This window comes from Humulus lupulus, chromosome 4, assembly GCF_963169125.1.
Source record: "Humulus lupulus chromosome 4, drHumLupu1.1, whole genome shotgun sequence".
NCBI lineage: Eukaryota > Viridiplantae > Streptophyta > Magnoliopsida > Rosales > Cannabaceae > Humulus > Humulus lupulus.
Genome location: NC_084796.1, coordinates 215,121,860 through 215,134,070, shown reverse-complemented (window position 1 = coordinate 215,134,070; position 12,211 = coordinate 215,121,860). Strand labels below are relative to the sequence as shown.

The following is a 12,211-nucleotide window of genomic DNA, read 5'->3' as shown; positions in this document are numbered from 1 at the left end:
TAATTGAGACTATCTAGATGATTTTATCCAAGGTACAATGGGGACCATGGGCCTATGAAATCAAGCTCCAATAAGTTATCATAAATCTAACAAATAAATTTACAAACTTATTAATTCCACGTGACTCCATTATAGACTCAGAATTGCACTCTTGAATTCATAGAACGCTCTATAACAAATATAGATATGCTATTAATTATCCATTGTTACAACCATAATTTTCACTCAATCCTCTATAGACGGTCTACAATGAGATAAGACTAAAATACTGTTTTACCCCTCATTGTATTTTATCCTTAAAACACTTAGTTCCTTGTAAATGATATTTCAGCAAACTAATTTAATTAATGAAATGAGATCTCTATCATTTAACACCTTGAACCAAACTAAAAGGAAACCATCGTTTCACTTCTTCATCAGAAGCTATAGATGTTCATATCTATGATTAACACTCCCACTCAATTATACTACCGAGTTCCCAAGATGTAAGTATGGGCTAGTCCGTAGGGTAAGCTGGTAACGAACAAGTCAAAGAACTCAAATAATACAATCAGTTAGAGTACTAACCACTCAGAATTGAGATTGAATTGACCTATGGTCAACTATATGATATGACTAGAATAGATAATAACGGTATGTTTACTTATCTTATCAACTGTCAATATCGGTCCAGTCTGATGTAACAAATACATCCGATACTATCTACTTTGCTAATGTTCTGGAAAGAACATAACACTGTAATATGTAAGTAGATCATATCGTAGATTGGAAAGTCAGTGTAAATCTTGTGCACTGACTAATCTTAGGACTAACTTATTTTGAACATATAATCACATTTATATTCCACTGTGATTACGTCACTATAAATAAGATTAGCTATATGCTCGAGATTTAATAAAAGTTTATATTAAACATATAATCATGAAAATAAAACATGTAAGCAAAGAAATTAACCAAGTCAAAAAATGATTTCTATTCTTTTATTGATAGTAAATGAGATTACAAAGAATTTGGGTTTTAGTTAGGGCATAAAACCCCAACAAGCCAATCCATAATTGCCTCTACCTTGGCTGGATCTACCTTAATCCCATCTCCACTAACAATATGTCCAACAAATGTGACTTTTTGTAGCCAGAACTCAAACTTCTTAAACTTTGCATACAACTGATGCTCTCTCAATCTTTGTAAAACCTGTCAGAGATGTTGTTTATGCTCTGCCTCTAAACTGGAATAAAATAAGATGTCTTCGATGAAGACAATCACAAATTGATCCAAGAAGTCCTTGAACACCCTGTTCATCAAATCCATAAATGTTGCTGGGGTATTGGTCAAACCAAATGACACGACCAAGAACTCATAGTGCCCATACCTTGTTCGGAAGGCCGTCTTCGGAATATCCTCATCCTTGATCCTCAGATGGTGATAACCAGATCGAAGATTAATCTTCGAGAATACCCTCTTTCCCTGCAGCTGATTGAATTGGTCATTGATACTTTGTAAGGGGTACGTGTTCTTGATGGTTAACTTGTTCAACTCCATGTAGTCTATACACATTCTCTGAGTCCCATCCTTCTTCTTCACAAATAAAACTGGAGCACCTCATGGCGATAAGCTAGGTCTGATAAACCCCAAATCTAGAAGCTCTTGTAACTGTATCTTCAACTCATTTAACTCTATCGGAGCGATCCTATATGGTGTCCTCGACACTGGCTCTATACCCGATGCTAACTCGAGGATGAACTAAATCTCCCTGTGCAGCGGAAGTCCTAGTAAATCCTCAAGAAACACATCCAAGAACTTGCGTACCAATTTGGTCTCTCCTAGCCCCACTGGCATAAATCTAGTGGTACCCACCACACTAGCTATAAAACGTATAAAACCTCCTTATAATAGGTCCATAGCCCTCACTGCTGATATCATTGGAATGTAGGGTCCATGCATAGCACCCACAAAAACAAAGGGGTCCTCGTCCTCAGGCTCAAAAGTCACCATGTTCTTCTTGCAATCTATAGTAGCCCCATATCTGACTATCCAATCCATTCCTAAAATCATATCAAAATCATCCATACCCAACTCAATCAAATCTAATGATAGTTCCCTACTATGCACCATCATTGGCAATGCTCTAATCCATCTCCTAGAAACCACCAGCTCGCCTGTAGGCAACATAGTCCCAAACCCCACAGTATAATACTCACTAGGTCTACACAATCTATCAATTACCTTACTAGAAGCAAACGAATGTGTAGCACCAGAGTTAATCAATACAGTATATGAAGAGCCAGCGCTAGAAAGAAGACTTGGCACTACTGAGGGACTAGCCTCAGTCTCTGCCTATGTCAAGGTGAACACTTGAGTTGGAGTCAAGCTTTCCACCTTCCCTGGTTCATCCTTCTTCAGTGTTGGGCAATCTTTCTTGAGGTGTCCAACCACCCCCATACAAATAACAAACCCTGGCCCGGCATTCGCTCAGATGGTGCTTCCTGCATCTTGTGAATTCTGGATAACTTCTCCATGCCTCACCGCCTCGCTGGCGGCCACCCTGAGCACCCCGACCACTCCTATCAGGACTAGTAGCGGTCGAGGTGTTAGGGGTCTTCCTCTTCTGATCACTAGGGCCTCCTGTTGGGAAAACTTATATAGGATCTTGTTTATTTTCATGTAGATCTAATATAAAACAAGTTAATATGAGACAACCTAGAACATGTTTCTAAAAATGAATTCAAACAAAAATAATGATAAGAAAACTTACATTATACGCATCAGAATGAATGAGTCCTTCCTTTAGTTTCTCTAACCCTTGTATCCTTTCTATCGCAGAGTATTACCAAGAAACTCAATCGTTCTTCAATTTTATTCACAACCTTCCAAAGTATCCTTAGAATCACCAAGACTAGAGTGGACAATTCTCAACACATGAGATAGATACAGAGAGAAGAAGAAAAAAAATAATGAGGCTTAGAAAAGGACTTATGTTTGTAGAGAGAATCTAAAACCTAATAGATCTTCTGATCTTCTCAGAAACTTGTGTTTCAAAAATCTAATTTCAACTCTCTCTTAGCACTCCTTTTATAGACTCAAATAGGTTATTTATTTAATTAAAAAATCAATAAAATAATAGCCAATTAATATCCCTAGATCGAAATTATCATGGGCTTTAGGCCCGTGAAATTTCTCATTTATTTATAAGCACATTGGACTTAAAATTAAAACCTGTATTATTTCTATTGATTTAATTAATTAAATAATTATTTAAATCCTTTATCAAATTAATTATTTATAATTTGAACCTTGATTTAAACTTATTTATTAATTTAGATACCAATTTCTCTTAATTAATAAATCTGCCATAATTTCTCTTTTCATCTCTAAATTACATAATTTTGTGAAACTATCCAAAATTGACCTGGTCAACTTTGATAATTCTAATTGATAATTAAATCAATTAATTGAGACTATCTAGATAATTTTATCCAAGGTACAGTGGGTACCATGAGCCTATGAAATCAAGCTCCAATAAGTTATCATAAATCTAACAAATAAATTTACTAACTTATTAATTCTCCGTGACTCCACTAAAGACTCGGAATTGCACTCTTGATTTCATAGAACGCACTATAAGAAATATAGATACGTTATTAATTATCCATTGTTACAACCATAATTGTCACTCAATCCTCTATAGACGATCTACAATGAGATGGGACTAAAATACCATTTTACCCTTCATTGTATTTTATCCTTAAAACATTTAGTTTTTTGTAAATGATATTTCAGTAAACTAATATTAATTACTGAAATGAGATCTCTATCATTTAGCACCTTGAACCAAACTAAAAGGAAACCATCGTTTCACTTCTTCATCAGAAGCTATAGATGTTCATATCTATGATTAACACTCCCACTCAATTATACTACTGAGTTCCCAAGATGTAAGTATGGGCTAGTCCGTAGGGTAAGCTAGTAACGAACAAGTCAAAGAACTCAAATAATATAATTAGCTAGAATACGAACCACTCAGAATTGAGATTGAATTGACCTATGGTCAACTATATGATATGCTAGAATAGATAATAATGGTATGTTTACTTATCGTATCAACTATCAATATCGGTCCAGTCCGATGTAACAAATACATCTGATCTTATCTACTTTGCTAATGTTCTGGAAAGAACATAACACTACAATGTGTAAGTAGATCATATCGTAGATTGGCAAGTCAGTGTAAATCATGTGCATTGACTAATCTTAGGAATAACTTATGTTTGAATATATAATCATATTCATAATCCACAGTGATTACGTAACTATGAATATGATTAGCTATATGATCGGGATTTAATAGAAGTTTATATTAAACAAATAAACATGAAAATAAAACTTGTGAGCAAGTGATTGACCAAGTCAAAAAATGATTTCTATTCTTTTATTGATAATAAAATGAGATTACAAAGAAATTAGGTTTTAATTAGGGCATAAAACCCCAACAAACTCCCACTTGCACTAATTGAAACTAATGACTTAATTCTACTAATCCCATTTCCTTGATATGCTTATCAAATGTAGCTTCCGGTAGTGTCTTTGTAAACGAATTCGCAAGATTGTCTTCAGATGCAATCTTCATAACCTTCACATCTCCCCTGGCCACATATTCTTGAATAAAGTGATACTTTCTTTCTATATGCTTACTCCTCTTGTGACTACGAGGTTCTTTCAAGTTGGCTATTGCTACTGTATTGTCACAAAACAACACAAGCAGTTTATCCATTTATGGAATAACACAAAGATTCAAATAAAACTTCTTTAGCTAGCCTCTGCCTATGTCAAGGGGAACACTCGAGGTGGAGTCAAGCTGTCCACCTTCCCTGGTTCATCCTTCTTCAGTGTCGGGAAATCTTTCTTGAGGTGTTCAACCACCCTGCACAAATAATAAGCCTTGGCCCGACATTCACTAAGATGGTGCTTCCTGCATCTTGTGCACTCTGGAGAACTTCTCCATGTCTCACCGCCTCCCTGGAAGCCACCCTAAGCACCCCGTCCCCTCCTATCAAGACCAGCAGCAGTTGAGGTGTCAAGGGTCTTCCTCTTCTGATCACACTACAACAATTTTTCTCAAATATTACATTAAAATATAACATAATTTTAGAAGTACTATTGATACGGAGACACGGGGAAAAAAAATTTAGGCGGCAAATGAAACACTTTTTGCCGCCTGAAATTGACAAAAGAGAACAACAAATGAAAAAAAAAAAAAAAAACTTATCCCTAATCTCTCAGTGCCTCTCTACCAGCGTGCCTCTCTCTCTCTCAAATCCCTAATCTCTACCAGTCTTTCTCTCATTGCATTCAGTCTCAAATCCCTAATCCCTAATCCCTAATCCCTAATCTCTCAGTGCATTCAGTATTCTCTTGCCGGAAACACTTAGTCAATACTTTACTATTTGTATTTGTTAGTGTCTTTAGTTCTATTAGTATTACTGTTTGGTTTGTTAATATAGACTCTTCCTGTAACTGATTGTAGTTAGTCTCTACCATGGTTAGAATTGCTTGTGTTGGTCTTTTTGTAGTTACCTCTCCTTTAGTCCTTTTTGCTGTATTTTTTTTTTTTTTTGTATGAAGTTAGGATTGTCTACATTTGATTTATGCATGTTCTATTATCTGATTTTATTAAGCTTTTATTATAAGTGTGATCTGAAGCTCTACTCTCTTAAAGTTAAACTATGATTATTTGCATATCAATTTTTGCAATTGTATTTCATTTGCATATTTTAGGTTCTTGATCACAGAAGTGAAAAGAAATGAAATTAGATTTCAATTTTGCATGTTTTGTAAATTTGTTCTTCTATTTTATTACTTATTTTTTTGCCTGAAATACTATGTTTTGCACACTACCTTTATGTCTTTTTTTGTAATGATGAAATGGAGATCATTGGCACTTGTCTAATTCAGGATACAACCAAATTAGATTGTGAGAATTTGGCCATTTGATAATTGAAAATTCGCTTCCATATGCACGCAATTTATAAAATTATTGAAACATTTCGTTCTCATTTGATAATTCCAAAGTGCTTATCTCCAATTACTCAACACGGTATGTACTCAACTCAGTTTTTTTGAGTTTTTTATTTTGTTTCTTAGCCATTGAGTTGATATAATATATGGCTTCATTGTATTCTAGTTTCTTGCTTGACCTTTTATTTTCTTGAGTTCTTTGATTCCTTCCAGCTTTTCCTCTAGTCTGAAGTTGTTTTTGAACTAAGAGAGAAGAGTAGGTGTTTAGCAACTTTATTTTAAAATTTAATTTATATTAATAACAAGGAGGGAAGGAATCGATTGAGCGTTTCTGTGGATGCCTAGTAATAATTTTACAGAACATGTCTATATCTATATGCATATTTATATTATTTAGGCTTCTTTGTCTGATGCTTTTGATAATTAATATGGTTTTTTTTTAAGAGTTACTATAAGCACTTATCAACGTTTTGGTAAAAGATGAAAGTATCTTTAGAATGGGTCCATTATTAAGAGTTGATCATTTATGCGCTAATTTCATCTAATATAAATATTCAACTGATTGCTTTTTGACACAGTGGTAATATAATATTTTGTATTGATTGCTTCAATGCTTTTAGCGAGGTCTTAATGAGAAATTAAAATGCATAAAGCAACATTCAATGTTGGAAGTTTCTTTGATTAATATTCAGGTTCAAGGTATTTGAGCTTTCTTACATGGGTTTCTTTATTTATGTATATATTAATCAACTAATGCCTTAAGGTCTTTCTAAGTAGTTGGAAAGAGCAACAATAGAAATAGAAAACTAATTCAGAATACAGAGCATAAAAAACAACCAGATGCACATAAAACAGAAAGGAAAAAATGGCAACAGGTCTTCACACGTGATTATATTTTATCTAATTTACTTTGGAGTTTTATCTTCATATATAGCTATTTGTTGATTTGTTTATTAATTCTTCTATTAACTTTCATTCAATATTTGGTCTCTTATTTATAGGTTAGGAAATCAATCAAAGAGACTGTCTTAATTCTCTCTAATGATGATGTTGATGGTGGCAGGGCTTGGCAAGGCGAGGTGTAGGCTCGATGGTATGTATCTCTTCTAACCAGTGATCAAGCTTGGCATTTTTTTAAGGTGCAACCTGTTGGCATAATCCTTTTTGTTGCTATCATGACTACACAAGGCATGATTCTATAGCTTGATTTCTTATAAGTTTTCACCATGTCATTTTAGCTTGTGATGAGTATTTCCATCTGTTATGGTGTATTCAATATTTTCATCTGTTTTCTGTTAATTTTGTTTGCTTGTAGGGTCTACTTTTGTTTACAAAAAGTAACTTTTTTTCTTTGGTTGTCTTTCCAAATATAAATTCCCATTAGGACATTGCATATTATATAAAGGCAGATGCATAGAACTTTTAAAGAGCAGTTACTATGAATTAAGTGTGGTGCAATTATTATTTGGTTGTTATGCTAGTCACTTGTCCCTCCTTGGTTGTCTATTTTGCCATTTCTGTCCTATTTTTTCTTAAGTTTTCTTAGTTCTTTTTCTGCTCCGATGTTGTTCTATTTTGATGTTTTTATTTCATGTATAGGTATTATATATATACAAGATGTACATCTGTTTGTGTCTCCAGATTTAGTTCTTTCCCTCTCACCCATGATCTCATTCTCTCTCTTTCTTTCTCTGTTGTTGCAGATGTTAGCATGGAGGTGGGACTGTGGGGATGGTGTTGTAACAGCGGGGACTTCAATGCGACTAGGGTACCGTTGCCATGAATAAAATGGTTTATTTTGATTACATCCCCACTTATCTAAAAGGGTAATGACGATTTTTTATTCTTAGGCATCATCTTTGATTATTTTTTATAATAATTATTATATATTAAAATAACTCATGAGTTTAAAGAAAAATAATACAGATTTGGTTTTTTCTTCTGTTTATCTGGATTTATGGCTTGATAGAGATGATAATGGGTTTTAAGTCTCAAATACAGTAGTTTTAAGGAAAAACTGAAGTTTAGGTTCATATTTTTGCATTGAATAGTATTTTTATCTTTTTTCTATGAAGTTTCAAGAAAGATAAATACAACATTTAAATTTGTGATTAACTTATTTAGTTCTAGTTGGCCAAATTCTTAGACAATTCGCAGTTAATGTAATAGGGTGTTCATGTAAGATGTTAATGATGTTGGGTATTATGGTCTTGCAGCTAAGCTTCTATGGAGGGTGCTGAGTGTTGGAATGAGTGTTTAAAGCTTTTGGGCGTTGCTGAAGCAGCAGAAGCATCAATGGATTCTGACCAGTTAAGCTCTGGAATTTCATATTTTGATACTCACTTTCAAGGCCTCATAGTTCAAAAAAGGTCTCTTTCTCTTTCTCTCTCTCTCTCTCTATATATTTATATAACTGTAGTTGTCTCAACTTATTTCTATATTCGATTCCATATTTGTCATTTGTGAAATGTTCTGTTTTAACTAGTGTGAAGTATATGGTTGTTGTTGATGAATGGAATGCACTAGTACATAATGGAAAACTAGGCGAATAATGCATTTACAATAATGGAAAACATTAATCTAATATATTTTAAATTCTTTTGAAGTTTTATAAGGTGTTTATATCATTGAGCTGAATAATGAACAAATTATAGACAGATTATGTGTGCATAAATATAGATTAACATTATTGTTGAGCTTTGATCCTGATGGTTTTTAAATTTGAATGCTCTGTAGGGCTACTATTTTTCCATTATCATTATATTTAGTTTCTCGACCCCAAGTTTTTATCTTTCTGTTTTCATTCTGTGTTTTAGAACTACCACAAAAAATAGTCTTTTATTAAGTTTGAAATATTTTTGTTTTATTCCTAGGGCAGGACCTTTTTGGAAAGATAAGTTATATTTTCGAGTATTGGACAATCCATAATTTTTTCTATAACTTACTTTGTTTCATTCATTTTCCTTGAAACTGTTTGATTAATTTACTACAAGAAATTGATAGAATTGATATCTGGTCTAGTGTGTTAATTAGGTGGGGTTCGGGTGGGGAAAGGGTGCGTGTATGTACGTGTGTGATTTAGATAACTGCTTGGTGCATATGTGCTTTTCTGTTTAACTAAGCGTTCAGCTGTAAATTTTGTATAGTCAACTTTCAAATGTGAAGAGCGTAGAAAGAAGTTCTAGGCCATTTGTAATGCGTGTTCTCGATGATGAGGTGGATGACATTGACAATGCATATGAGGAAGCTCAAGATAGAAGCTCCCTTTCTGCTAATAGGTTTAATTTTAACGACCTTTATGTTAGGTATGCATTTAACTGGCCTTGGTTGTTTTCCTTTACTTATATTCCATTTATCAATTCAAGTTTTGCATCCCTATTCTGTCATCAAAAGCTTTATTCAGCTGTTGTGTATTCATGATAGACTTCTATGATATTTCTATGGTATGTGATATCGCATTGATTGTTAGAGATCTCGCTAGTTTCTATTAATACTTTGTATTTTCTTGATTTATCTCTTAGTGATGATGACGACTCTGAGAATGAGTCAGCACTTGAAATTCAGCCATACTTGATGGAAGAAACAGGATTGGTGGAAGGAGGTTTGATGGAGCTAACCAGTGAACATCAGCTTGGGGTCAAGGTCTGTAGCTATCTAGTGGATGATGTTTCGTCTGATGTAGAATTTGTGCATAATTTTTGTTGCAAAATGTTTAATTATTCAATTAGTATTATGAATAACTAAGGCATATATCTCTTGAAGAGCGTATCTCATACCTTGGCTACATGCTCGAGCTCCAGGGTTTCCCTGCAAATTTTTCTTCTTATTGTGGTCGTAGAATTCCATACTTGGTGCATGACAATATTAATTGGCTCAATAAACAGGAGTAGATTAGGAACAAAATTTTTACAATAGAGTCAGATTTGATGAGTGAAAATGAAAAGGTTTCTTCTGCATTTCTTTGAGTTAATAAGTATGGAGAAGCAAGGTATGAAAATGATAGAAAGCTTGATACCCAATATCAACGAAAAATGTAAGACTGAAATTCCTTTGTTAATAATGTTGTATTGTTTTTTTGCCTCCCCTCATTGAAGTGCTCATGCTTTTGATATTTTTTCCTTAGAATTTTAATGATTTCTCATCTCCTTCTTCTTTTTTATTGTTTAAGTCAGATTTGGACTTTCTGTTTTCTAATTTTTGGGTCATCATCTATAGTGTCGAAGCACTTGATAATCGCTTGACTGCTATCCAAAGGGACCATGAACTCAGGTCCCAGATAGAAGAAAGGAAAATAAGAAGTGATGCGGCTTATGAAGGGGCCAAAAGAAAATAGAAAGCTCTCTTGGAAGAAAAACTCCGCCAAGAAAAAGCCAAAGCAGAAGCTGAGGTTTGTTGACTTTTCCCAGATTATTCATTTCTTTTGGTAGATGTCTAAAGATGGTTGTCACAGTCCTCTATTATTCTCACATATTCTTCTGATATAATCTTAATGCGCTTTGGTATATTATCTTGGTTTTATGCTGTTGTTAGTAATAAAAGTATTTTCTGATGCAGGCAAAACTCAGAGCTGAAGAAGCAAATAGGGCTGCAATGGAAGCTCAGAGAAGAGAAGCAAAAGAGGCTGCTGAAAGGGAGGCCAATGAAGCGTCAAGCCAGGCTGTTGTTCAGAAGGAAGCTTTAGGATTGCAAACTAAAGCCAAAACCAAGGAATCTGAATTTGAAAAACCAATAAATTCAGCATCAGTAGGTAATTTGGGTACCAGGCAAATATAGCAACCTTGTACTGATCTATAGATATAATCATTTGCCCTTTTATCTAAAAATCTAGTTTAGCCCTAGTTTTCACAAAGATCAGCTAGGTTTTGGCAATAGTTCATTTTTGACACTCCACTGTATCCCCCTGTGTTTTTTTCAGTTTATTCATGTTCTCTGTACTCTTTCAAGAATTTTTCTGTTATCTGATGCGTGAAAGGGGCTATTGGTGGTAGGTGACATTACTAAAGCTGCAGAAGCTGCACTAAAGTTGGAGCGTGAAAGATTAAAAAAGTTGGAAGACTTGGATGAAGGAAACAAGGCATTAGGATTGAATGTAAATAAGGTTTGCTCTCTATATTGTAATTCATATTTATTTGAAAATTGTTAATCTCTATTTGGTAACTAGAAACTAGTATTTTTGTTTGGGATTTTCTTGCAGCATTCTTATAGAGTTTAATTGTTTAAGTATATTAAGCTTTAGTTTATCTTGACAGGAGGTTTCTGCTTAGCCTTTTATTAGCCTATAAATGTAATGTCTGCTTTTATTAGCCTTTTCATTCTTCCTTTTTATACACATTAATGCATTGAAGTCATAGGTTGTCTATGATTTTTCATGCTTACGTTTGACACTTCTATCAGATAATAGTACATATTCTTTGATTGCTTGATTGATGCTTTTGAAAGTATAATACAGATATATTTAATAAGAGCTAATAATTTCATTAATGCAACATGGATGACTATAGCTACCACTTTAATAAGTTCTAATCTTCCAGTTTTATCAGATACTGTATTGTACAGTGACATAATATATCAAGTGACCTATTACACACATGCATAGGCACACACTGACACATATACTTGGATTGACTGATAAAATCTTATAATTTCATTACTTCCAACATAGAAACCTAGAATTACAACTTTCATGCATTTTTAATTAATACAAGGCAATTTGGTTCTGTTTTTTTTTATAAAAGCCCTAGAATTACCACTTTAAGTAATTGCTGGTGTGATTCCATTATTACACTCGAATATTACAGGTGTGTAGATGTGACTGGAGCTTACAGTGCTCTAAAGACGGAGCTTAACATAAGCTTGGCAGCAATAGGCCTTTTGTGGACTACAAATGACTTTATTGCAAAGGGGATTACACATGGACCTGTGGAAGAAATGGAAACAAAAAAGGGAAATAGGTATATGACAAGTGCACAACAAATGGACTCACAACAAAGACAAGTGCACAAAGGATGATGAATTGAAGGATGGAGAAAGTTTCATGCATGGTTTACTTTTGTGTATCTTGTAATTTTTTGTTTTTCATTTTTGAAGTAAAAAATGTTCAAGATTATAAAACTTTATTATGTTATGCTTTCAAACTTAAGTTAGAACTAAGATCTCATGAAATAGACACATTCAGAGTTTGAATTAGTTATTGTTTAAT

At 33.8% G+C, this 12,211-nt stretch overlaps 1 protein-coding gene across 1 annotated transcript; it reads left to right on the top strand.

The window, feature by feature from the left end:
- Positions 1–9,130: 9,130 nt before the first annotated feature.
- Positions 9,131–9,756, top strand: LOC133832878 (uncharacterized). Its single transcript, XM_062263159.1, has 2 exons — positions 9,131–9,317; positions 9,534–9,756. The coding sequence occupies exons 1-2, from the start codon at positions 9,208–9,210 to the stop codon at positions 9,754–9,756; spliced, it is 333 nt and encodes a 110-aa protein (XP_062119143.1). The 5' UTR covers positions 9,131–9,207.
- The last annotated feature ends 2,455 nt before the right edge of the window (positions 9,757–12,211 follow it).

Coding starts and splice junctions, on each gene's coding strand:
- LOC133832878 (XM_062263159.1), top strand. CDS start 9,208: ATGCGTGTTCTCGATGATGAGGTGGATGACATTGACAATGCATATGAG. Junction 9,318..9,533: donor TTTAACGACCTTTATGTTAG/GTATGCATTTAA, acceptor TTTATCTCTTAG/TGATGATGACGACTCTGAGA.